Below are 27,874 nucleotides of genomic sequence, written 5' to 3' on the forward strand. Positions count from 1 at the left end.
AGCAAAGACAACTTGAAAAAGAATAAAGTAATAAGACTTACTCTACATGGTATCAGGACTTATTTACTATAAAGTTAGTGTAAATAGAGCATGAGATATTGGCATAAGAATAGACAAATAAACCAGTTGAGTCCAGAAACAGACTCGCAAATATATCTCACTAGATTTATGACACTAGTGGCACTGCAGAATAGTAGGAAAGGAAGATTCTAGTCAGCAACACATGGAGTAGAACCACTGCATTCCGTTGGGCCCAGCTGATCCTCAGAATCATAACAGTAAAAGATTGTTTTAAGCCACTAGAGTTTGGAGCGTTTTGTCATTCAGCAATCAAAACTGATAGAAAAAATTCATACCTGGAAGTAGAGTATTGCCATAACATAACTTAAAGCATATGGCAATGATGTCGAAAAAGAGCAGCAAGTGGAAATTGGAAGGGTGGTGAGGAGACTGTCAGTGGAGCCTAGAAGAACAGTGAAGTTGCTAAGAAAGGCTAGAAAAAGGATCACCTGTGTTATGTAGCAGTGGAATGTTTAGTAACACTGTTGCCTGCATTAATGTGGACAATAGGAAATCTACCAAGGAACGTGCAGACCCGGCTAAAGAGATTCCAAGCAGGATATAGAAAGTTCTGACTGGCTTCTTAGCTGAATATGATACAATAAGAGAGACATGAACTGACCTGAAAATCTAGTTTTTTAGCAGAAATAAAGAACATCTAGTACAGTATCTCCAGCCAGCAAAAAGTCTCAAAGTAATAAATGGCTTCATTTCAAAGACCTCCTTGATAAGGTCTTTGAAAGGTTTAAGGTGGTGTGTCTCACGGACCCTCTCATTTAGAAAATAAAAGAGTTCCTAAGAGTCTTAGAGACTTTGTCCCACAGCACCCTGATTCATATCCCAAGGCAGCCAGGGGCCTATCTCAAAGGGATTTGTGGATGCAGCCTTTGTTGAAGAGAATGGATTATAATAAGATACACAGAAAGCCCACAAAATTGTCAAGAAGATTGTTCTGGTGAAAGCATGACCAGCTTGAAATAAAAGGGACTGAGAAGGCCTGAAATAGTCTCTGAGCCTCCAACTTTCTACAGGTAAGAAGCAGGCTGAGAAAGCTTTGCAACTATGACCACAGATAATTTCTTATTGAAAAAGATGGGTGACTCAGAGGACAGAGCGAAGAGTCAGTAGTGCAGAGCCAAGAGAAGCTGAGAACAATGGATCAGGAGACTACTCCCAGGGAGTAGACCTGGACCACAATCAAGGAATCATCAGGACAACTGGTCTGGCTGAATTTCAGAATTGCTATGGACCAGAAACTACCATGTGACTTGCTTCCTGCCTTTGTGAATAGGAAAGACTGCTGTGGTTACCCTTTTTGTGTTTCACTAGTGTAATCTAGGTGTCTGGGAGACAGCTAAATTCACAGGTCTCCAGTTCAAGAGCAGCGACAGACAAGGAGCCTCACTTGCAATTGGACCTGATGCAGATCATGAGAGTCTGGACTTCTAGACTGATACCATAATTGGATGAGACGTTGGGTGTCTTGGGATGGGGTAAATGCATTCTGCTTGTGAAAGGCATGTGAATTGTTGTGACCAGAGGATGCAACGTGGTATATTGTCTGTACATGTGGCCAGGAATGATTGCTCCCATCCAGTTCTCCCATCAAGAAGTGGAGTCTTATTGCCCTTCCTCCCCACAAATCTGCACTAGCACTGCCTTGCTATAACCAATAGGATGTTATGGAAGTGATGATATATGACTTCTGGTCCTGGGCTTTGAGACTTGCAGTTTCTCTTTCTGCACTCTTGAGATCTAGCTGCCGGGTAAATAAGCTCGGGCTAGATTACTGAGTGAGGTGAGACCACATGGAAAGACAGAGGTTGAACCAGCCCCCAACTATTTCAGCCACCCCAGTCAGAGCACCAGATGTGTGAATGAAGCCATCTCGGGTATTCCAGTTCCAGCTGAGCTCTCAGGTAAATGCAACCAAACGAATGACCCCAGCCTACAACAGCAAGTGGAACTGCCCAGATGAATTGTGAACCCACAGAATTGTGAAAGACGATTCCTGTTTCAGATTTGGGGATGGTTTGTTATCCAGCACAGACTGACAAAGTTGTGTGTTGGTGAGCATCCAGAACTCATATATAGCTGCTCAAAGTGTAAATTAGTATAAGTACTTGAAAAACGGGCATTATTTCCTAAAGTTGAACATGTGCATTCTTGACCCAACAGAAAAACATGCACACGTGGACCAAATATATCCACAAGAATGTTCATAGCTGCTTTGGATAGCTCCAAACTGGATACAACCCAAGCATCCATCAACAGTTGAATAGATAAATATATTGTCATATATTCATGCAATAGAATGCTACAGGTCAATGAACAGGCTGCTGCTACACACAACAGTATGCATGAATCACACACCTAAGACATTAAACAAAGGAAGCTGGAAACAAAGTAAAATATCTTGCATGGTTTTTGTTTTTTTTCCTTTTTTGCGGTAAGCGGGCCTCTCACTGTTGTGGCCTCTCCCGTTGCGGAGCACAGGCTCTGGACGCGCAGGCTCAGCGGCCATGGCTCATGGGCCCAGCCGCTCCACGGCACGTGGGATCTTCCCAGACCGGGGCACGAACCCGTGTCCCCTGCATCGGCAGGCGTACTCTCAACCACTGCGCCACCAGGGAAGCCCCTTGCATGGTTTTATTTATACAAAGTTCTACGCTCTAGTGGTTGAAGTCAGGATAGTGGTTACCTTTGGGGAGGAAAGAGAAGGTAATGACTAGAAGGGATATGAGAGGGGATTCTGGGGTGCTGGTATTGACCTAGGGGTGGGAGCCTGGGTGAGTTCACTTTGTAATTCATCGAGTATTACACTTACAACATGCATATTTTTCTATATCTTCTATTTTCATTAAGAAGTTTTAAAATAACATCAAATACTACTAAGTACCTAGAAAAAGTAAAAGTACAACTTTATAAAGATAGAAAACTTTACTGAAAAACAATTTTTAGAGACCTAAATCAATGGAGAGAAATGTTTAGAGATATGTATTAGAGATTCAGAAAAATGAAGAGACTAATTCTCTCAAACTGAGATTCGATGCAATCTCAAAAAAATCCCAAAGTGATATTGTATGTGTGTAACTTGAAAAGCTGATTCTAAAATATTTATGGAAATTTACAAGGCTAAAGTAGTCCAGACAGTCTGGAAGAGCAAGAGAGGGAGATGTGTTTCTAGATATCAAGACTTATTATAGGAGAGGAGGGATAAATTGGGAGTTTGGGATTAACATATACACATTAACTGAATCACTTTGCAATACACCTGAAACTAACACAACTTTGTAGATCAACTGTACTTCAATAAAAACAAACAAACAAAAAAACAAGGATATATTGTATAGCACAGGGAATTACAGCCATTACCTTGTAATAAATTTTAATGGAGTATAATCTGTAAAACTATTGAATCACTGTGCTATATACATGAAACTAATATAATATTGTAAATCAACTGTACTTTAATAAACAATTAATGTAGAAAAACTTATTATAAAGCTGCACTAATAAGATGACATGGTATTAGCATGGGGAAAAATAACTAATCAGGGGAGAAGAGAAGGTCCAAAATAGATAGACTCATGTATACATGGGCACTTCTTAGATTTCAAATCAAAGAGGAAGAGAGAGAATTTTCCATTTATAGAAAACAGAGTATCTATTTAAAAAAAGAGAAAAGCAAGTGGACCACTTTCTCACACTGTACCACACGTACATCAATATCTGGAGGCTTTTTACATATAAATTCAATTACACGTGGCTTGTGAGTGCCCAGAAGACAAAATTAAGAACAATGGATGAGGTCAGAGAGATGGATTTTGGCTCAGTCTAAGTGGGAAAACAATCACTTCAGCAGCATGAGCTGTCTTGGGAGGTTATGTCCATTACGGAAGATGTTAAAACACAATTGGATGACTGCTTCCACTGAAATTCTAGCTGAGATTCAAGCATCAGAAATGTCTACGTTTCTAAGCAACCCTCTGTTGCTATAAATACCAAGAAGAGAGGGAACAATGTGAATTTCTTCAGCCTGGAGTAATTTCAGCTGAAGAAATTTTATTGGCAAGTCAGAAGAATCTGAGAATAAGCCAAACGCTGGTGGTGCCTCTACGCTTATTACACTTCAATGAGACAGAAGCACGTTTTAAAAATGAATATCTCGGAAAGGCATGTACCATATTAGGAACAGTTTTAGAAATATTACAGAAGGGCAGCATGACATGGTGATCATCAAATTTGAATTCCTGCTCTGATCCCCCTAAATTGAAGCCTTAGGGACTTCACTGGTGGTCCAGTGGTTAAGACTCCATGCTTCCCTGCAGGGGGCATGGGTTTGATCCCTGGTCTGGGAACTAAGATCCCACATGCTGCACGGCCAAAAACAAACAAACAAAAACCCTCAACCTCCCCACCCCAAAATTAAAGCCTTACAAGTAATTTCATCTCTGAGCCTCAGTCTCCTCATGTGTGAAGCAAGGCAGTGATGTGTCTTGGCAAACTACAGTACAAAAATGTTCAGATAAAAACCTCATGGCAATGTGGAAAATTAAATACCTCCCTCTGAATCAACATTAAATCAAAACAAATCCTTAGTTTCATAAGATGCCCAGCTGCTGTTATGTGAAATCTCTCCAAGAGCCAACATAAGGGATTTTTATTTAGCAACTTCTCAAAATTGGTATTATCCTCTGTGGTAAGGTATTACTGAGTTACAAAATGAGCGGAACATTACAGAAAGAATAGTTGCTGTCTCTGCTGGTGGGCTTCAATATGTGAGTACAGTACATCACATACAGATATAAACATAGACACAGATACAAATCCCCACAGGATTCCATTCATTCTCTTAAATGAATATGTTACTTTGTTGACTAGTTATTTGATCCAGGGAGAGACGGCATGCTGGCAATCACTACTTCTTTAAATGGGATGATTTCTTTTCATAGTCCAGCATTTAAAATCTCCCAGGGACTTCCTTGGTTGGCACAGTGGTTAAGAATCTGCCTGCCAATGCAGGGGACATGGGTTCGATCCCTGGTCCAGGAAGATCCCACATGCCGAGGAGCAGCTAAGCCCGTGCGCCACAACTACTGAGCCTGCACTCTAGAGCCTGCCAAGGCATAACTACTGAAGCCCGTGCACCTAGAGCCCGTGCTCCGCAACAAGAGAAGCCACCACAATGAGAAGCCCCTGCACCACAACGAAAAGTAGCCTCCACTCACCACAACTAGAGAAAGCCCACATGCAGCAACGAAGACCTAACGCAGCCAAAAATTTTAAAAATAAAATAATTTAAAAAAATTCTTTCAGCCTCTAAAAATAAAACACAAAACTCTCCAAATAGTAGCTCCGTAAGATATTAATAGGTATTTCCCAGAAAAGCAGCATCTGTGGTTAAATATGCCTGGAAATGATTGATTGAACAAAATTAAAACTTTTTTGTAGGATGTTTTACAAATTTAGTATATTGATGTTCAGTCAATCTCCAAGAGAAGGAGGTAATATGTAGCATATCTCTTGTTCATTGTTAAAGGAGCTTATCATGAAGTGTATTAGTTGTCTAGTGTGGGTATCATGGTGGGTATCTAGTGCTGTGTAACAAACAGTCCCAAAACGTAGTTGCTTTAAAAAAGCATTTATTCTCTCACAGTCAGGGGTCAAGCATGGCTTAATTAGGTCCTCTGGTTCAGGGTCTCTCACAACCCAAGTGTCAGCTGGGGCTTTTGTCATCCCAAAGCTGAACTGGGGAAGGATCCACTTCCAAGCTCGGGTAGAGGGTTGTCACACGATTCAGTTCCTCACAGACTGAGGAGAAAGGGCCTCAGTTCCTTGCAGGCTGGAGGCTCCCCTCCCAGGTGGGCTTCTCCACAGCTTAGCTCACAAAACGGCAGCTGGCTTCCACCCAAGTAAGCAAGCAAGAGGGCAAGAGAGGGCAGGCAAGATGGAAGCTAGAGTCTGTAACAAAATCTCAGAAGTGATATACCATTGCTTTTTGATTCGTCAGAGCAGGGGTCAGCAAACATGGTCAGCAGGCCATATTTGGCCCAATGCCCATTTTTGTAAATAGTTTTATTGAAAGACAGTTAATCATATTTATTTACATATTGCCTGCGGTTGCTTTTCAGTACAACAGCAGAATTGAGTAATTGGGAAAGAAACCATATGGCTCACAGAGCAAAAAAGATTTCCTACCTGGCCCTTTAGAGAAAAAGTTTGGCAAACCCTGCATTAGAAACAAGTCTAGCCTCCACTTGAGGGGAAGAGATTCAAAAGGGCATGAATACCAGGAAGCTGGGGTCGTTGGGAGTCATTTTAGAAGCTGCCTACCTTGTAGTCCTGCCAACAGGTAGGGACTTGGCAAGTAGTTGCTGAGTGAGTAAATGAATAATTGTTCACATCTACCGATTTTCTAAATTCAAGGGCTGAAAGAAAAGTTGCTAGCCAAAAAAAAGCCAAATTCCTTCACCGATTATTAGGACTTGACAACTGCATCACAACTAACAACTCATCAACTTGTGTGATCTTCTTATTAGTAATTTCTATCATTATGTCAAGTGAGTTAGATGGCAAAATAAGTTTAGGATTGAATTCATATGTAGATTGGACAGATTATTCTTTCACAACATCAGCAAATTGGAAGAAAGCGTACGTATTTGAGATGAGAATTCACTCTGGGGGCAAGAATATTTATTGTGAATTACGTTTACAATCGGACAGCTACAGTATCTTCTAATAGCAAGAGAGACTCAAAACCTAAATGTATAAAATTAAAGTCTCATCCATTTTTTTCATCTTTTCTCCATGTGCTTTCTCCAAAAGCCAAAATACTGTACCACAAAGTTCCTCCTTGATCATTTAGGATCTCTCTTGTTCTAGTACAAAGTAGCGAGTCATTCTTGGAAGAGGAAATGCCCCGCTGCTGCTGCTTTGCTTACAGCCTAGTTTTCCACTGAATTGAAACTCCAGTGTGGGTGACACAAACTGGAGAACTATTTCTTACTTCACTCTGTAAAACAAGGGCTCTAAATATTTCTAAAGTTTGGTGCAAAAAGGGAATAAAATAGGAGACCCCAATCTGTGGCTTTTCTCATGTTACTGGATCCAACAAACATATTAAGCAACTAAATCAAAGTGGGGTGGGGGACATGGAATAAAGGCTATATTTAACATCCTACATTTTTTTGAGTAGCTACTCTGACTGGCACAGTGCTAGTAAGTCTCTTTCCCGTACACGAGCTCATTTATTTCTCACATTCATCCTGGGAGTTTGATTACAGATGAAAAGAAAAGGGTAAAGAAAATATTCCAAGGTCACACAGGTAGTAACTGGTATCAAGTTTAAAGGTTATACTGGATTTTTCCTAACACGTGAGTGTAACTTGAATTGGATGTATGACTGGTATGGGTTAATTTGGAAATATACTTTCTATCCCATGACTTATTATTCTTTATAACTGACATATCAATGAGAAACTCAGCAATCCACACTTGTACCTCCATGCTTAGGGAGAAAAAGGCGGGTGGGGAGTGGCGGGTGGTGCCTGTTGTGTGACAATCAAAGCCAGGTTAAGGGGTGACAGGGCTGCACAGCTGCCAGTCCATACAGAGAGCTAAATCATCACTGGGATAAATCAAAACCCTGTTGTCATTAACTGTGTTTCCACAGGTGATTGGTCACACAGCTGGAGGAATGTAAATCACTCGGGTCCTACTCCCCCTGCAAGACACTGACTTGGAGTGGAAACTGGAAACAAAACATTGCTCCCTGGCACAGAGGTAGTACCTACATTTGAGTACGTTGGCAATTCACATTGCAAGTTGCACAATGATTCATTTATTTTCTAAAAGTTAATTCTTTAAATATGCCTCCTCAGAGGTTGTGTGGTTCTAAAGATTGCAGAAAAGAACTGGTATACAGGAAAAGTGAGTGTGATTTGTGAAAAAATAGAAATGAAAGATAATTCCAGTTAAGTAAAATGTCCTATATTCAGAGCATGTAACAACATGCCATTTTGAACATAAACTGGTATATAATTTTTATTAAATGCACAAATAAATAATGAAAGTAATAGCATGTTTTGAGGCACAGGAGGAGTTCTGTGGCCAAAACTGGACATAATCAAATGCTGGATTTGCTCACAGATATAGAAGTTTAAAGCTATAACATAAAAATTATAACAAGAAGTGACTGTACTATTCATTCAAGAATAATAATCAATTATTGTTGTTCTAAAACTTCCAAGTCCCAACCCCTACTTTCTTTCACGTAAATAATGGTTTTTAGAGCACAATTTTTGAGGTTCCTATGATGCACAAATGTCAAGACGGGCCTGAAAACAATTACACGGGTTGTGCTGCACTCGAATGCATGTGTTGTTAGGATATTCTGTTCTGATACATGGCAAGGTTGATTAATAAGCAGAGCATGGGTCCTTTTAAAAAGATAAAATATAAGTATCACGATTTTAACTAAGATCTGATCTTATTGATCTATATATGACTATAACCCTATTCATCAAATCTTAGCATATTAACTATTCAGAGCTATACAGTTCTAACCACTTACTGTATTCGCAGTAGATTCTTTGTATTTCTCTTTCACTACCTGCCCCCCCGATCCCTCTCACTCCCCCCCCACCCCCGCCTCGTGACCCCACTTTTCGGACTCTGGGCGGAGGAAGAGGGTGAGAACTGCCCGAAGGAGGGTGGGAGTCGCTGTGAGCCAGCTCAGAATCCTATGAAGATCAGTGTTTTCCAAACTTCTCAATAACTCAATGACCTCATCCCTATCTCAAATGCATGCTCTGCAGGAGATAAGAGTTTACTGGCCACAGCCCAGTTCAAACCTAACCCTAGGCAGGGACAGTGGTGTTTCTCCCAAACGCCACTTCAGTGCTGTGGTTCTCCAAGGTCACCGAGGGGGAGCCCAGCGAGGGCGCTGCTTTGGGTCTTTCCGGGGCCGTACCGGGAACTAAACCGCCCGGGAGCTGGGCCCCCATGGCCCCAAGAAAAAGCTGTGCAGCCCGGAAGGCAAGCGCTTTACCTCCGGGAGGTGGCGGAGAGTCGCGGCTCCGAGCGTCTGCCTCCTCTTTGGACCGCGTGGAGCTGCAGGAGCAGGACCCCGGACGCAGCCTGAGGGGCAGGGGCGGGTCCGGCAGCCCGCCGTCTCCATAGAGACCGACCACATGGCCCCGCCCTCCCCCGCAGCTCCCGGCACCAGCACCCAAACAGGGTTCCAGAGCGGCTGGAGGGACCGCGTGACCGATGACACAGCCTTCCCAGCTGGAAGGCCCAGAGGCCAGGCGAACCAAGCCTGAGCGCCAGTGCCCTGCCGGCCAACGCCCCCTCCTTAAGGGCTGCACTGGATTCCGGCCCGGGGCGGCGTTCCCGTTTGTCACCCTTCAGGGAGTCTGCGGTGGGATCCCGGACATCACTGTAGTTCCAGAGCCCCTGAAGACACGGAGCAGTGGGGCCAGACCCCGACAGGAGACTTGGATACAGAATCCAACGTTTGCTTTCTCTCAAAGAAAGCCAGCAATTTTAAGGCTGTGTGATGGAAAAGGTGGGGTTTCTTATCTTCAGCAAGTCCTCATAATATTTTAATACTTATTGCCAATTTTCACATTATACAGGAGGTACCAAAGCCAAAGCAACATCCTTCTTAATTAATTTCTAATGGTTCTGGTCAAAATGCCTTTAAGTATTTATTGTGAAGCCTGGAAGTTTTTTTCATTTATATGTAGATGAATAGTTACCACCAAGGAAAGATGTTCACAACATGAAAAGCAGGTTAGAAAACCATATGAATATTACTACATAATTTTTATAAATAAACGTTTGTCTAAGAAGTCTGGAAGTATGTAAACAAATGTTAAATGGTTTGCTCCCGTAGTACTTTTAAAAAATCGATTAAAAAAAATTCTACAATAAATATGCAGCATCTATATAAATAATAAATTTTATTCTGATCCAGGCACCTCATTTTTTTCCCCTGTTGCCTTTAACATGTTTTAGTTGTGTGAAAGGATACAAATTAGATAAACTAAAAATTTGTTACCTGGGACCCACATGGGGTTCACTGACACAAAGGACAAATGAACCAGCTGAATAAACAAGGTCAATCTGCTGCTCTGTCACTAAGCCACAGGAAACAGCTTTTGCTTTACTCTATCTCAGGACCCATCCAAGAAAAACACGTCAATTGGCAAAGTTTCCTTTTGCTCTGTCAGACCCTAGAATGCTTTTTCTCTTGGAATCCCTATTTGCTCAATCCAACAAAGCAGTTTTGAAGGTTACATTGAATGTTCTGGTGATTTTCTCAGTTTTAAAAGGGGTATTAAAAGGACTGATTAGATAAACTGATCAAAACTCTTGGAACGCAGAATGCCAAAAATTACTGAAATTGAGACTTCTAAAAAATATTGTTCAATGGGTCCCCACCCTCCCCATCTCCCATTGGGTGCTTGTTTCTGTGGCCTGGAAACAAGGAGGAAGAAGCATGGACCTATTCTACAAGGTGAAGGCAAGTGAGCTATAAATGAATAAACAAAATGTGGTATATCCATACAATGGAATGTGATTTGGCCAGGAAAAGAAGTATTGATAACATGCTACAACATGGATGAAACATGAAACCTTGAAAACATTATACTAAGTAAAAGAAGCCAGTTACAAAAGCCATGTATCGTATGATTCCATTGATAGAAAATGTTCAGAATTGGCAAATCCGTAGAAACAGAAAATAGATTACTGTTGTCAAGGGCTGAGGGGTTCGGGAGGTAGGGAGTGACTGCTAATGAGTTTCTTTCTGAGGTGATGAAAATGTTCTAGAATTAAATTATGATGAGGGATGCACAACTCTGTGAATCTATAAACCGCTGAATTACACGCTTTAGAGAAGGTAAATTCTATGGCATATGAGCTATTTCAACAAAGCTACTTAAAAACTACTGTTAATGTTCAGGGGCTGTTTGCTGAACATTACTGGTGTCAGCTACTGTGCTAAGCATCTTATAGGTACTTTTTTACTTCTTCATAACAACCACTACAAGCTGGTCATTAACCTCCTTTTCTAGATTAAAAATTAAAATTAAAACAGAAACTGAGTAAACACGCATGAACCCAGAGCTAATGGGCAGAATGCGGATTCAAATCAAGGTCTAAGCAAGGTCAAAGGCCATATGCTCTTTTCATTATGCCAATATTTAAATGTGCGTAAGTGGCAGTATTTGCAAGGAAGTTACAGAACCTCAATTTTTAAAACACAGTTTACCTTTGAGGACTGAGCCCTTGTATGCCCAGACTGAAGACTACAGGTTTCTCCAAAACAGAGAGAGAGACTAATTTAAAACAATCACTTTATTAAAAATAGCGAATTTCACAAATACTCATTTAACATTTTGTTGTCACTGGCCACTGGAAAACACACCGGGCGTGTGTACTGATTATCTAACGTAAACTGAAGCTGGGCTCCCACAGAAAGCCTGGGCATCATCAACTTATGATCAACAGTGGAATAAGTTTGGTGAGCTCAGGAAGGACAAATTGTTTGGCCCCATCAACAACATTTAGCACAGTGCATTTCAAGTATAACCCGTAAGGCAACAATATAAAGCATAGCAGAAAAAGCTCTGTATCACATTTCCTGATCATGCCTTCCAGAGGCTGAGGCCGCCGGTTATGGTGAATTGTGGCAAGTCGAGTCCACTGAACGCAGCATGGGAACGCAGTCACTGCTCTTGCGCTTTAATTAATTCCTTGTTGTGGAGGATGATTCTGCTCCTGGATTCAGCTAGAAGGGTAAAGAACGCTGCTTCTCTTCCAACCTCGAGAAAGCGGCTGCATTTCCTTTTAGCCGGCAGAAGTATTTGGAACATCTTGTGCATCTGCCAAATGGAGTTTCTGTCTGGAGTCATCAGTTAAGAAGATTTTCATTAGCTAATGAGCGCTTCTTTTAAGTTTCTGGAAATTACATTCAAGAGCTAAGAGACAGAGGTAATAAAAAAAGAAGTATGTTTAAAGGGAAAGTGCCTATGCTGCTATTGAGAAACTTGGATGTGGTAAGACAATCTTTAAATGGAGTAAAGTAATTTTACTATGTCTAGAATTCGAAGATTTAAAAACAAATCACTGATTCAAGACTATGTTCCAGGACTTCCCTGGTGGCGCCGTGATTAAGAGTCCGCCTGCCAATGCAGGGGACACAGGTTCAATCTCTGGCCCGAGAAGATCTCACATGCCATGGAGCAACTGAGCCTGCTCTCTAGAGCCCGTGAGCCACAACTACTGAGGCCCACATGCCTAGAGCCTGTATTCCACAACTACTGAGCCCACGCGCCTCAACTACTGAAGCCCGCACACCTGGAGCCTGTGCTCTGCAACTACTGAAGCCCACGCACCTACAGCCTGTGCTCCGCAACGAGAAGCTACCGTAATGAAAAGGCTGTGCACCACAACGAAGAGTAGCCCCTACTCGCCGCAACTAGAGAAAGCCCACGCGCAGCAACGAAGACCCAAAGCAGCCAAAAAAGAAAAAATAAAAATAAAAAATAGGGCTTAAAAAAAAGAAAAAAGACTATGTTCCAGGTTCTAATAGAGCACAGAATTATTTTAATGCAGCAAGAATCATTTTCATGGTAAGAAGCTGATTAGAGGCAAATATGAAAACTTACTGGATTAACAAAATTCACTTGAAAAGACAACACCACTTCATTTCCTTGGGAAAATAATTTCTTTGTGGAAGTCGAAGACAATGAAATAAAATCGTCATAGCTCTAAAACCTTTCCTATAATCCTCTGAATTATTCTTCAAGAAAACTTGAAATAGAATAAAATTCCTGTATAGTTTATTCCATTCCCTTCTCATCACTGCCTTTCATTTTCCTCTTTCATATATATGATCCACTTGCCACCTGTTTTTCAAGACTCAATTCAAGACTCAACAATGATCTGGATATACTGAGGACAACTAAATGCTAGGAATCCGTGTACAGCAGACGTTTGCAAAAATGTACAGACATGAGCTGTGCCGTCAGAGACATATCTTGTTCAACTGGAAGGTTGAGATTTAACACATATCAACAGATAATGAAATAACGCAGAATGCTATTTTGGGGTACAAACAAAATGCTTTATGGAAGTGGTCAGCTTGAGTGTTATTTGATAAGGAGAAGGGGGAGGCCAGAGCAACTCTAGGTAGAAAGTACAACCTGAACAAAGGCATTAAGGTGAGCATGAACTTGGGCATCCAGAGAGCCAACGTGGTGGGAATGAAAAATAATGAAAACTATAACAGGATGAATATGCCGTGATCAAATTACTGAGAACCTTTTAAAAATCTGACATAGTAAAAACTTGGTAAGAAACAAGAATGGCAAGATGAAAGTGATGTTTTAGGAAGAATAACTCAGTGGCAATGTCTGAAGTCTACAGCAGTACTGTCCTATAGAAATATAATGTAAGCCACAGACATAGTTTTAAAAATATTTTACTTATAATCATGAAATTATCATTTCAACATGTAATCATAAAAATATTGAGATAGTTTACATCTTTTCATTCTAAATCTTTGAAATCAGGTGTGCACGTTATACTTAAAGCACATGTCAATCCACGTTGCCGACACTTCGTGTGCTCAGTAGTTACTTGGCTAGTGGCTGCCATATTGGACAGTGCAGCTCTAGGGTTTCTAGAGAACAGAAATTTGCAAGATTGTGGAATCAGGTGATGAGGGTAGAGAATGAAGGAAGAATACAAAACGGAACTGATAACACCTGACAACTAACTGTAATTAAGAGACAGCAAATAATTTCCTGTCCCTGTCCAGGCTAAAGGCAGATAGTGCCAGGACTGATTAGCAATGTCTGCTATAGTCACAGAAGGGATTTTTAAACAATCTTGAAGATTAAAATAATAGGGGCACTTGAGAAAACCATAATTCAAAAAGAGACATGTACCACAATGTTCACTGCAGCACTATTTACAATAGTCAGGACATGGAAGCAACCTAAGTGTCCATCGACAGATGAATGGATAAAGAAGATGTGGCACATATATACAATGGAATATTACTTGGCCATAAAAAGAAACGAAATTGAGTTATTTGAGGTGAGGCGGATGGACCTAGAGACTGTCAATACAGAGTGAAGTAAGTCAGAAAGAGAAAAACAAATACCGTATGCTAACACATATATATGGAGTCTAAAAAAGAAATGGTTCTGATGAGCCTAGGGGCAGGAGAGGAATAAAGATGCAGACATAGAGAATGGACTTGAGGACACAGGGATGGGGAAGGGTAAGCTGGGACGAAGCGAGAGAGTGGCATGGACATATATACACTACCAAATGTAAAATAGCTAGCTAGTGGGAAGCAGCTGCATCGCACAGGAAGATCAGCTCAGTGCTTTGTGTCTACCTAGAGGGGTGGGATAGGGAGGGTGGGATAGGAAGGGTGGGAGGGAGGCGCAAGAGGGAGGAGATATGGGGATGTATGTGTATGTATAACTGATTCACTTTGTTATAAAGCAGAAACTAACACAACATTGTAAAGCAATTACACTCCAATAAAGATGTTTAAAAAATAAAAATTATAGGGGCACTGATGACAGAGAGGAAAATTAGGAGGGGAAAGTATGAATACGGAAAGAACATTTATTACAGATGAGGAAACTAGAGTTGCTAGGCTTTGCTCAAGGTTACACAGCTGCTTACCATGACCTGAGACCAAGCGATTCAAAGGCCATGCGCTTGCAGTCTACCACCACGGCCTGCTGAACCGTTGGGGCTGAAGTGAGGAAAGCGGGAGACAAATGAGTCTAAATGTTTAACAGAAACTCAGGTAAGAGGAGAGGAGTTATGTGTCATAAGCAGAGAGAGAATATAAAGCATAGAATATAACGTAAAACAAATACAAAGAAAAAAAAGAACCGGGAACTACTCCTAAGAAAAGCCTCCTAATTAACTCCTATCTTACCCCCATATTAAACTCTTTCTTGGCAGTGGTATCTTACATTAATATCTCCTACAGTTTATGTGGCTTCTCAAAACTGTATTTTCTTCATCTGTAAAATGGAGAGTATAACACCACCTACTTCCAAGAGTAGGACCAAATGAGATAATGCGTGTAAAACACTTCATATAATACTTGGCAAATACTAGGTATTCAATAAAGGTGAAATATTAATTACTATTACTGGATTTGTATATATCTTCCTATTTCTTCATTGTTTTTACTGCACAATTCAGCAGTTAGTAACAGTATATGTTATTGCAATAAGAGTGATTTTTTAAAATATATATTCTATATAGTTTGGAAATTTTCATATACACATGATTACATGTAGCAGTTACCCCATATATTAAAGACGATACTCTGAAATGTTAAACAATCTACCCAAATTTACATTAGCAAAACGTGGAACCAAATTTCGAAAATCAAATCTCTTAACTCTACAACCAGTATCCTTTCCAGTATCTCCATCTTCAAAGAGATGTCTTACCACTAAAATTATTTTACAGGCAGGATCATTTTTTTGTTGTTCTTATATATCTCACATTGTGCCTATCAGTATGTTCAAAAATACATTTTAAAAATTTCTTGAAATAATTGCTCTAAATTGAAATGTCAAAACATGAATATTTTACATGTGCCTTTGTGATTTCCTTTAAGTTAATCCTATAATACACTTTAATGCATCTAAAATATTCTAGTTCTAATACTAAATTTAGAGTACTGTATTATGTCTGCTATCCCACTTCCATTTAGCTTAAGAATCTAAGATTCAAAATAATGTATACAGCAACTAGCCTAATTCTTAATTCTCTTGATTAAAACATTTTAAAAATTTGTCTTAAAAACCCAGAAACCATACAGAGCAAAGCACAAACCATAGAAAAACAAAATTTCAGCATACAAAACAACTGGGAAATTCCATTTAGAAACTAAAGGGAAAGATGGCCCCAGTAAATAGCAGTAGGTTTCTTCACTTGATTGGGACTATTCACCAAAAATTATAATCTGTGAACTTTTCACTGTTGATGTTAAGCAAAGGATACATGGAAGAATTCAATTCTTCTAGCTGTAACACAAAGTAACAAATTTAATTTTTATTTTTATAAGATAACTATCATAGATAATTGTTAACCATACATTATTAAAGACATTATTTCGCATTTAAACTTTCTTTAAACAAAAAAGTATTAAAGAAAAAACTTTCTAAAAATTTCCAGACTGGGAAATTCACTTATGCAAAATAATAATAAAGTAGCTTTAGTATTTATGAAATAAGAATATAAGAGAATTAAAACCATATGATAAAAACTGAAGTTTTATAAGGATTCTTAAAACCATGCTTAATTATAATCATCTCTAACAATAGATATTTTTTTTAAAAAAGCTGCCATTTTAATGATCAAAATCTTTAAAAACTTTATGAATTACAAAAACGATTTTATGTGATATTCAGTTTTTAGTATGAGGTAGAATTAACCACCTCTATTTTACAGAGAGAAAAATCTGAGTTACAAAAACATTAAATTGCCCTAAGTTATACAGCTCTGTGTAGACCCTGGACTAAACAAAGGCTCTCTGGTTTCAAATTCAGTTTTCAGCATACCACAATCACAATTAAAAGTATAGGTTTGGGCTTCCCTAGTGGCGCAGTGGTTGTGAGTCTGCCTGCCGATGCAGGGGACACGGGTTCGTGCCCCAGTCTGGGAAGATCCCACATGCTGCGGAGCGGCTGGGCCCCTGAGCCATGGCCCCTGAGCCATGGCCGCTGAACCTGCGCGTCTGGAGCCTGTGCTCCGCAACAGGAGAGGCCACAACAGTGAGAGGCCCGCGTACCGCAAAAAGAAAAAAAAAAAAAGTATAGGTTTGAGGGCTTCCCTGGTGGCGCAGTGGCTGAGAGTCTGCCTGCCAATGCAGGGGACACGGGTTCATGCCCCGGGCCAAAATTCACGTTTTAGTCCTAACCCTTAATACTTCATAACATGACTGTATTTGGAGACAGGTTCTTAAAAGAGGGAATTAAGTTAAAATGAAGTCATTAAGATGGGCCCTAATCCAGTATGACTAGTGTCCTTACAAAAAGAGGAAATTTGGACATAGGGACCCACACAGAAAGGAAGAATGCCATGTGAACATGAAGATAGTTTTCAACAAGCCAAGGAGAGAGACCTCAGAAGAAACCAACTCTGCTGACACCTTGGTCTCCAGCTCTCAGCCTCCAGAACTGTGAGAAAATTAATTTCTGTTACTTAAGCCACCCAGTCTGTGGTACTTTGTTACAGCAACCTTTGCAAGCAAAAACACATGGCAACCTACTAAATTACCATAAACACCAAACACACTATAAGTAACTACCACCTGAGTAAATAAGGCAAAATGCATTAATCATGTCAGGATCTTTTGACCTACTATCTTCTATATCTTAAGATCTTTTATATGTACAGAAGCAAATATTTTCCTTTTAGATTTGCCAATATCCCAGAAAATGTGCTTAGATGTAAATATAAGGATATATTGGATCCCAATATATCCTTTGGATATATTGCTTTCAAAAAAGGGTATGAAGTCCAACGTGGATAAAACTTGAAAACATTACACTAAGTGAAAGAATCCAGACATAAAAAGCCACGTATTTTATGCTTCTCATTTATATGAAATGTCCAGAATAGGCAGATCTATAGAGACTGAAAATAGATTGGCGGTTGCTGGGGGATGGGGGAGGGGAGCACAGAGAGGTACGGATTTCTTTTTGGGGTGATGAAAATGTTCTGAAATTAGATGGGGTGATGTCTGCACAACATTGTGAATAGACTAAAAATCACTGAATTTATACTTTAAAATGGTTAAAATGGTGAATTTTATCTCAATAAAAATTTTGATTAAGAAAAGAGTAAAGAAAGACGACTGTACTCACATCAGACAGAAGCCTATCCAGATTGGAGTCACTGGCTGCTTTTCTCTTATCCTCAGGAAGTTCCTCTAGCTCCCCATAGAGCTCCAAATTCAAGCGAGCTAATTTCTCCTGCATTTCCCGAACATGTTCCATCTGTTCAATGGAACATTCATTTCCTGGGGGAACATTCCAGAACATTAATAAAGATTAAGATAGGTCAAACTAACTGTCTTGAGGAGAAACTTCTAAAGTCAAGGTGCTTAAAAGAAATTGGTTTTCCTTCTTTTGTAAATTACATTAATGACTGCATATTTTCTGTGTAAAATTATAAATCAAATCTCCAACCAGGAACACAACAATCTAAAAAATAATCATGGGCATTAAAAAATGATATAGAAAAAAAATTTAAGAATGAAAGAACCCTTTAGGTAAAAAAATTTTTTTCAATAGTAATATATAGAGAGGTGTTAACACCATCTATTCACGTCCTAGTTGACAACTGCCATTAAAACTGAGTAACCCAGGGGCTTCCCTGGTGGCACAGTGGTTGGGAGTCTGGACACGGGTTCGTGCCCCGGTCCGGGAGGATCCCACATGCCGCGGAGCGGCTGGGCCCGTGGGCCCGTGGGCCTGTGGGCCCGTAGGCCGTGGCCGCTGGGCCTGCGCGTCTGGAGCCTGTGCTCCGTAATGCGATAGGCCGCAGCGGTGAGAGGCCTGCGTACTGCAAAATAAACAACAACTGAGTAACCCAACATTTTATAATGATTTGAGTGAAACTAAGAGTTCTATAAGGACTTCAACCGTGAATCATTCTGCCAACCAACCGTGTACTCCTCCTTTAAGAAATATAAGTGAAAATATTAATAAAGTGTGAAGAATGTAATGAAGCATGAGAACCACAATGTATACACAGTAGAGAAAGACAACTTATTGCTAAAGGATAGGTCTTGCGTTGTTTATTGACTAGACTCCTCTGAGGTAGCATTATCTGCCCAGATCAACTGATGTATATACATGAAATATTACATATTTTCATTCAGTTTCAGTACAGCCTCTCCAAATTCTTGATACTATCATTTTCCCCTCCCAAAACCTTTGATTTTTCTCAAAGGCATAATATAGCTCAGCTAAAGTTGAAGTATTTATCTTCATAAATTAATTAATATGAATTAACGTAAATTATACTATCTTTTCCTCTAGCCAGCTTTATAACATCTTCATAAATTGACTATATTACATTATGTTAAGGACTACTAATAATTTTAAAGCTAGTTACAGCTCTTTCAAAATCATCCTTTCTTCATAGTAAAATATCTCATATTTCCTCTATTTTAATGATGTTTTTCAACAGTTAGCAACCTGGAAGGTCAAGTGGAAGAACTACCTCAAGAGATACATATGTATGTGTGTGTGTGTGTGTATACATATAAAGATGTACATATATTATATAGACAGAGGAAAACAATATAGAGTAAAAATATAAAGAGGTAGAAATCACAAGGAACAAGAGAAGAGATTCAGGGGATGGACCCAGGTGCCCTAACATGAGAACAACAGAGTCTCCAAAAGGATAAAAAGGAACAGATGGAGGAAAAATAAATGAGCAATAGAAAAAAATGTTCCTTGAGATGAAACATGAGTTGGCAGATAGGAAGGGCTCACTGATTTCCAGGCAGGGATGATACGGTCCTAAGCATATTCTGGTAAAGGCTTAAACTTTAAAGATAAAGAAGAATATCTTTCAAGCATTGAGACTGAAAAAAGTTACTTGGTAAGAAAGAATCCAGGGACTTCCCTGGTGGTCCAGTGGTAAAGAATCCGCCTTACAATGCAGGGGGTGCGGGTTCGATCCCTGGTCAGGGAACTAAGATCCCACATGTCGCGGGGCTGCTAAGCCCACACGCCACAGCTACTGAGCTTGCATGCCTCAATTAGAGAGCCTGCGTGTTGCAAAACTACAGAGCCCATGCCCTCAGGAACCCGCACGCCACAACTACAGAGCCCACGTGCCCTGGAGCCTGCGCGCCACAACTAGAGAGAGAAAACCCACATGCCAGAACTAGAGAAAAGCCCGTGCACCACAACGAAGAGCCCCTGTGCCGCAACAGAAGATGCCGTGTGCTGCAACTAAAACCTGACTCAGCCAAAAATAAAATAAAATAAAATAAATCTTTAAAAAAAAAAAGAATCCAACTGGCAATCAACTTCTCATCTGCAATGCTTATATATAGCAAACCATCGAATAACAGAGACTTCAATCCAAGAATACAAAGTCACTTAAAAGTTAGGGCAGGAAGGGTGTTGGGGAGAAGAGTGAAGAAGTAAAAGTGATCCAGAGATTATATCTCAAGGGTGGGAGAGAAGAGAGGGGAGAGGGAAGTGAAAGTATTCTAAAGATGCCACCTTACCGGGATGGAGTAAAGCAAGGAGGAAGGGACGTCATAAAACATCTTTGTGAAATAAATAACGTGTTTTAATGTCTTCTTTTCAAATAATAGTATAACCATGAATGGAAACCCAGAGACTATAAGAAAAAAATAGACATATTTGAGTATACAAAAATTTAAAACTTTTATAAGGCGATGTATACCATAAAATCCACAGACACACTAATGTTGCTTAAAAAAATAAAAACAAAAGAGGTCAGAGGGTTAGTACCTAAAATATGCAAAGGGCTCTTAGTAATTAACAACAAAAGGATAAATAACCAAATAAAAAACTGGGTAAAGGTCCTAAAAAAGAGCAATCCAACCGCTTAACAAACATTCATGGCTATTCAAACTCAACAGTAATAAAAAAAACTCTTTACACCAACAGGCTGGCAAAAATGAAAAGGCTGGTAATACCTATTAGCTGGTGGGAATTCAGGGAAAAGAGTTGTTTCATAAATTGCTAATGAAAACTAAAAGTGCAATAGCTTTTCTGAAAAGCAATCTGGATACTTTTATTAATATTAAAATTACTTCTATGCTTTGACCCAGTAATCCCACTCATGGGAATCCATCCCAAAGAAATCAAAACAGCCACATAAGGATATATGTAAAATGATGTTCACTACACCACTGAGTTTAGCGGCTCCAAACTGGAGACAAAGTAAACGCCCTTCAACAGAGAAATGGCTGAATAAACCAGGGTATATTCACAACTTGAAAATTATGTAGCCATTAAAAAAAAGAATGAATTAGAGCTATACCAGGTGACTCAGAGAGATTTTCATCAGGTATTGTTATTTTATTTTATTTTATTTTTTTTGCGGTATGCGGGCCTCTCACTTGTTGTGGCCTCTCCCGCTGCAGAGCACAGGCTCTGGACGCGCAGGCTCAGCGGCCATGGCTCACGGGCCCAGCCGCTCCACGGCATGTGGAATCTTCCTGGACCAGGGAACGAAACCGTGTCCCCTGCATCGGCAGGCGGACTCTCAACCACTGCGCCACCAGGGAAGCCCCATCAGGTATTGTTTAGTGAGCAAAGCAAGACACCGAAGAGTGTATATAAGATACTCTTTGTAGAAAACAATGAAAAGAAAAATCTGTGTGTGTGTGTGTGTGTGTCACACAGTTAAATGGTTGGGGCTGGGGGGAAGCAGAGGCAGTAGAGGGCGTAAGGGAAGGGGTAGGGAAGCCAAGTAAAAGAGCTGGGGAGGGAAAGACAGCACTTAAAAACACAATATTTATGTTGATGACATTTATGCTTTTGTGTGAGATTCCATATGTGTGCATTCAATAAGTTTTAGATTGCTTTTTAAAAATGCAGGGAAATAATTTTTATCATCAGAAAAAGCTTATAAAGTGAGCTGGAAGCTGAACATGAAATATCTGACCATACACTTTGTGAACTCGTATACAAAAATACCTATTCAGAGTTTTATTGGGACGATCAGTTAACTGTTCTTACATCTTCATCAAGCCAGATTCTTTAATATTCGAAAGTCAGGCATTGTGAGCAATAAACAAGTTTAGGCTTGAAAGGGTAAAGAAAAATGATCTTGAGTCTTTCTAAAACTGAAACACTAAATCTAAAATATCTCAGTTGACAGAAAATGTCCCTTTTGTTTGTCACACTTTCAAGATACTTAGTCCCTCAACAGCAATCCTACCTTAACAATTCAACTAACCCTCCCTTTCTAAAAAACTTTTTTCCTGAAATCTTACAAGACAAATTATATCCCATGACAAATGAAATCTAGGTTGATTGCGTTTTATGCCTCTGGACTGTTGTTTTTTTTTTAAATAAAAGAAAATGACACTTCAAAAAGGAATTGCAAAATACATGCAGAAAATATGATGCAAACATCTTGAGAAGAAAAAGAGTAGAGAGAAACAGCTATGGATTACCGAATGCTTGGAGTTTTCCAGAGTGGAAGTCATTCAAAAGGCTGAGGAGCCCCCTCTCCATCTCCTGGACATCGGAGACGTCGGTGAGGAAGGAGTGCTGGATCGGGGTTGACTGAGCGCCTTTGCCTTCTCCACCCTGAGGTTTGGTCTTTTCTTTCATCACTCTGTAAAAAGGGTGCAATAAAAAATTAATTGCCTATAATTACCTTTAAAGAGAGATATTTTTTCAGGCTGTTCTAGATTAAGGAAAAAACAAGACATCCGAATAAGATCAATACTAAATAAAAACAGCCATTTCAAGCAGAAACCAAAAGAACAGGCTATGAAAATCTCAAACAAATGTATAAAATATAACTACTAAGGTATATAAAGAGTTGAGTAATGTACTTTTACTCTATGGTAATTCTTTGGACTGCAAAAAAAACTGAAGAGAGAATTAGTAAGTCTTTTTACTAGCCTGTGTTTCATATTTCACTTCTCCATAAACATATTCTGCCTTCCCATCTAACTTTATCCTAGCTGTTCCCTGAACTATGGGCTGTCCAACAAGTGGTTATGGGGCCCCTACTCTGTAGCTGACATGGTGCCAGACACTGAGTATATGAATGCGTGCAGGCCATCGGTGACTGCACTGAAGCACGCCCAGTCTAAGGAGAAAGACAGACATAAACTCACAAGCAACATGTGACGGAGCGCTAGAACCTGTTGGTCACACCCATAGAGCTGTCTCTAATCTCTCCTCCTCCACTGCCACTGTCCTATACCTGACCCAACTACTCCAGCAGCTTCCCAGCTGGTCTCTACGTGTAGTCTCTGAGCCCACAGAGCAGTCAAGTCAATTTTTAAAAAGTAAAGTCAGATCACATAATTTACTTAATGCAAAGCTTTCAGTAGTCCGATAACCTGAAGAAATTCTATCCTCTCTTGTATGTCGATGCTCTACACATTCTGAATCTCTTTTGCTTCCTAGGAATCCCTTCTCTCATCTCCTTGCAGCTAATCCTCTGCCCACGTTAGCACCCTTCCCCTCACTGCCATCCTTGCCAGGCTACCTCCCACACATGCTTCAAGTCTCAGTTTAAATGTGATCTGCTCAGGAAGGCCCTTTCCGAACCCCTAGAGTAAGCTAGTTCTCATTACACACGTCTAGCATATGCCAGGCTCTCAAACTCTGGAGTGATGGTGCTATACATACTGTGATATGGGAGCAGAGAGAAAGAACAGTCTACTCAACCTAAGGGTAGCAGAGAAAACTTCCTAAAGGTGATATGTGAGTGAAGGCTTAAAGACTAGGAGTGAACCAGGCAAAAATGGGAGAGGGGGTTGTGTGTTACTTTTATAACCCCGACACGTGCTATAGATCCTGACGTAACACATATATTCAGGACTCAGTTAATTTCTACACAACACAGCACGAAGACCTCTTTCCCACAAGTGCACTCGCCACAATATGGGTAAGACGAATAGGGTGTACGGGGGGCTGTGAGTGTGTGGGCAAAGGCGGCAAGACTAATTAATTCCTGTGAAAAGAAATCAACTTAGAACACATAGGCCGTCGACACTAGGTCACTAACAGTTCTTCACAAAACGGGATTTGTAATTTTACATACATGATATTAGATTTACTATCACTATCTAGTATCTTGCTACTCAAAGTGCTGTCCAAGACCTGTACCATCAGTATTACCGGTGAGCTTATCAGAAATGTTTAGCTGAAGCCCCATCCCGAACTAACTGATTCAGAATCTACATTTTAAAAACATTCCCAGGAGATCCATATTCACATTAAAATCTCAGATAAACCACTACGGACTATAAGGTTTCAGTATAGCAAAATTTTTTTTCTTTCAAATTGGAAGCTTTATCCAAGTAAGTGTTTTGCATCAGTTCATCACTTAACCTTCTCAGAAAAGAAAATAAAAATCTGTTTCTTCTTACTTCGGTGTTTTTGATCATGTCACACTGTCTCACTTTATGTTAAAATAATTCAATTAAAAAGCACTCACTGAAATTATACTATGTGCAAAGCCCCACTCTAAATACTGTCTGGCACACAAGACCCAGCCCTCAGGAAGCCCACATTCTAGAAGAGGGTAAAGAAATAAAAGCACAAGGTAGAAAAGACAATGAGATACAAATAAACTGATGCAAAAATTTGTAAAAAGGAATGATTTCCTTTCAAATCTCTTGGCTTTCTTTCCTCATCAACCATAACCATATTCAAAATCTGATTCTAAATTAAACTCCTCCAGGAGGAAAACCCCTTTCCAATCTGATAGTATATTAAAAAGAAGCCCTTATAACTTTATTTTTCATTTAGTCCTTATTGGAATGTTCTTTTCCAAGGGTCTCTGGCTATGTCCCTTTTGTTTCCTCAAAGACAGTGTGAGATCATCACCAGCAATCTTGTCCAGTGGCTACAAAGTGCTACAAGCATTACTTCCTTAACTAACTCTCATGATGAGCTTGCAGTTAGAAGCTTATTTAATCATAATTATCTAGAGGATTGAGATTATGAAATGCTTTTTCTCTTAAGATATTATCCTGCTTTCCAAATATCTAACCCTACAAAATACTCATATATGCAGCAATAATAGGTAACATTTAAACTTGCCCCTTTTCCTTTAAAGCCTTAAGACAAATATTAATATGTTCACTAAATATTAATACTGATACTTCTAGGTGGTAGGATTTTAGTATTCTTCTGTTTCTTCTTTGAATTTTTCCTGTGTTTAAATATTTACAATAAATACAAATCACTTCTATTAAAACAGTGAACTCATTCTTTAAAAAAAAATAAAACTACCAAAGCACAAACACTCAGCTTAAAAAAAAACAACCACCAGATGTCTTTTCCATTTCTGGGTAACTCATCAACTTTGTCTGCAAGTTTTCTTGCTCTGTATTTTTTTTTTAATATTTATTTATTTGGTTGCATTGGGTCTTAGTTGCGGCTCGAGGGCTCGTTACTTGCGGCATGCAGATTCCTTAGTTACGGTGGGCAGGCTCCTTAGTTGCAGCATGCATGTGGGATACAGTTCCCGGACTAGGGATCGAACCCGGGCCCCCTGCATTGGGAGCACAGAGTCTTATCCACTGTGCCACCTGGGAAGTCCCTGCTTTGTATATTTTAATATGAGACAAAGTAAGAGCCTTAAAGCCAATCATTCATTCTGCATTTTCTAATCTCTATACACTGTAACCTTCAAAAAATTCTTTTCTAAATCACATGTAATATGTGCCTCAAAAGTCAAACCAAGAGGAAAAACATGTTGTAAGAATTAGTGGATTTAGTATTTACTTTATAGCATTTTGCTGTGATAATGTGAAAGAAGAGAATTCACCTTTTTAACTTTGGTCGCTGTGAAGTTGACTGTGATGCAGGATTTGAAAACCCCGTGCTTTTACTAACTGGAATGGCATTTTTTTTGGCATTAACAACCTGAGTAGAGTGGGCACTAAAAGACTTAGGACTCCTCCTCTTCACTTTGCGCTCCTCCATTGTTTTAAGTTCCTTACTGCACCAAGGCCAGCTTCTTATGACCTAAGGAAATACAGCAAAATTATACATATATGCTATAATACGCCAAAATGAAAGGGCTTCAAAGACCCACTTCACGGGCTGTAAGAGGATCAAGAATTTCAGAGGTCATTAAAGAAAGTTAGAACAAGGATTCTTAAGCTTAGTTTACTGTATTATGTACACAGAAGCCCTAACCAAAACTGCCTGTTAGACAAAAAATTTTTTCACTGTTTATTAATTCATCCCACAAAAATTTACTCTCTTCTACATGTCAGGCACTATTTGGGGCATTGGGGAGACAGTACTGAACAAGACAAAGTCCCTGCCCTCAATGTTCCCTACATTCTTATCGAAGGGGAACAACATATAAACACTAAACAAATCATCCAGCCTGACTCAAGCTTTATGTGCCCCTTAGGTCTCCCTTCTAAAACGTATTCTTTGAAAAACCACCTAGATACAAACAGATATATAACTGACATGGGTACCTGCCTTTTAATTAGCAACTAGAAACCTTATTTCAACTACCAAGTAGAAATTCAGTTGCTGCCTAGAGTTAATACTGGTTCTAGTTCCTTGATCAAATGAAGTTCTGTAAAATTAAACTTGTTCCATCACAATTTTAAATTTACTTTCTCTACCTATTTCCAATGAAACATGAAACTTTATTATATATGTTTAGTTTTGTCAATGTCAAAAAAGTTACACTATGAAGTTACAGTTGGTCCTTCCATAGAGAATATGTGTAAAACCTTCTATTTATCCAGTACTTTCCCTTTATGTATCAACCAGCTTTATTTCTCTAACAGCCACCCATCTAAAAATATCCTTCCACATTTCCTTTTTATTTATGCATAATATTAAATTCTTCCTAAATATATTGTTTCATGCATCATAAGATGAGAAATTTATATGGCTATTCTCATCAGATTGTAAAGTGCACTAGGACTGTTAGGTCTTTTATTGTATGTTGTGTTGAATTTAATCATTCTATGACCATTCAAAAAGTCTCAAATCCACTGATGTCACTCCTCAAGTAATTATTTGAGAATTTTAATGAAAATAGATTTTTTTTGGCTACTGTCTGGACTCCGAGCTACTAGCACTGTTATTTAAACCATTGAGCTCAGTTGGCTCAGGCTGACTCTAGACAATCATAACTGGAGCTAAACCTCCAAAGGACCAAAGGCTGTAAAGGAGAGGCTCTATTGCCCAGTCTCTAATCCCAGATAACGAACGTAAATCCGCTTAAATCTTGGCTAACAATTTTTCCTTTAAGAAGCATTTTAAGTAACAGAACAGACATTTTGGGGTTGTTTCAGCATGCAACACAAATTAAATGTTTAAAAAATAACTGACTAGAGAAGATGAGATATCAGTTCTCCAAAGAGGCAAGGATCCGTATAAATTTATGATACACATAAACACACTGGTTTTCGAATTTAATTATGCTTATACACAGTTGGTGACACAAGAATAATACTTTTAAAAAACCAGGAAACAATGCAAATAAACCAACAGTAGTCTAAACTATTGATAAGATGTTCTGAGGGGCCAGGGCTCGAAAATTATGCTTTTTTGGTTAGATAACATCACTACTACAAGAGCACCGAAACCCTTCTTTTATACCAAGCAGCAAGGAACCATTCAGAGAAGACCTTCATAGACTACAGCTCGTAGTCTAACTCACACATTAGTTTGAGAGCCAGGAACCCACAGCCTCCAAGCCGGAGAACTAGAAATTCCTCTTGACTTCACCTCATTGCCCTTCCCTAACCAGCCGTCACGGAGAACCTTCCCCGCCCAGAATCCGAGAGCGGCCAGAACCGGTGGTGGGAGGGGCCTACAGGGGAACATTAAGGGGGTGCCTTTGCTTCCACTTCATACCTGGGGAAGAAAGGGATCGGGGTCCTCTTCCTCAACCTGCAAGGACCCCGGGGCCTCTGAAGCCACCGCCGCAGCTGCAGCCGCCGGTACTACAGCTGCAGCTTGAGCCGGGGTCACATCCCTGAGCTCTCGCCTTCACAATGCCCTTTGTTTACGGAAGT

At 39.7% G+C, this 27,874-nt stretch overlaps 2 protein-coding genes across 5 annotated transcripts in view; both read right to left on the bottom strand.

Annotated features, from left to right (window-relative positions):
* The window catches only part of ECT2L (epithelial cell transforming 2 like), an 82,484-nt gene extending 72,496 nt beyond the window's left edge, over positions 1 to 9,988 (bottom strand). The window contains 1 exon segment of the mRNA XM_032650854.1: positions 9,113 to 9,988. The gene's annotated coding sequence lies outside the window, so the exon portion shown is untranslated.
* CCDC28A (coiled-coil domain containing 28A) lies at positions 1 to 27,874 on the bottom strand. Of its 4 annotated transcripts, XR_004352563.1 has the most exons (8): positions 27,714 to 27,853; positions 25,648 to 25,847; positions 22,304 to 22,467; positions 17,991 to 18,145; positions 16,123 to 16,145; positions 11,579 to 11,974; positions 7,827 to 7,830; positions 1 to 11 (listed from the first exon to the last, which is right to left on the bottom strand). XR_004352563.1 is itself a non-coding variant. In XM_032651545.1 (6 exons), exons 2-6 carry the CDS (start codon positions 25,803 to 25,805, stop codon positions 11,920 to 11,922), a joined length of 555 nt encoding a protein of 184 aa, XP_032507436.1. In that variant the 5' UTR covers positions 25,806 to 25,847; positions 27,714 to 27,874; the 3' UTR covers positions 11,256 to 11,919. The 4 variants fall into 4 exon arrangements, 3 of the variants coding, with proteins under 3 accessions (XP_032507436.1, XP_032507437.1, XP_032507438.1); XM_032651545.1 differs by lacking the exons at positions 1 to 11; positions 7,827 to 7,830 and having other exon boundaries at positions 11,256 to 11,974; positions 27,714 to 27,874; XM_032651546.1 differs by lacking the exons at positions 1 to 11; positions 7,827 to 7,830; positions 27,714 to 27,853 and adding an exon at positions 27,517 to 27,625 and having other exon boundaries at positions 11,290 to 11,974.

The sequence above is a fragment of the Phocoena sinus genome, chromosome 12 (assembly GCF_008692025.1).
Source record: "Phocoena sinus isolate mPhoSin1 chromosome 12, mPhoSin1.pri, whole genome shotgun sequence".
Lineage (NCBI taxonomy): Eukaryota > Metazoa > Chordata > Mammalia > Artiodactyla > Phocoenidae > Phocoena > Phocoena sinus.

Excerpts from the sequence above, each read along its gene's own strand:
- CCDC28A (XM_032651545.1), bottom strand. The coding sequence starts at position 25,805 with ATGGAGGAGCGCAAAGTGAAGAGGAGGAGTCCTAAGTCTTTTAGTGCC. Across the intron at positions 16,146-17,990 it reads TGGATAGGCTTCTGTCTGAT|CTAGAAGAATTGAATTCTTC; the intron begins GTGAGTACAGTC and ends TTTGTGTTACAG. Across the intron at positions 11,975-16,122 it reads GAAGAATTGAATTCTTCCAT|ACAGAAACTCCATTTGGCAG; the intron begins GTATCCTTTGCT and ends TGATGACTCCAG.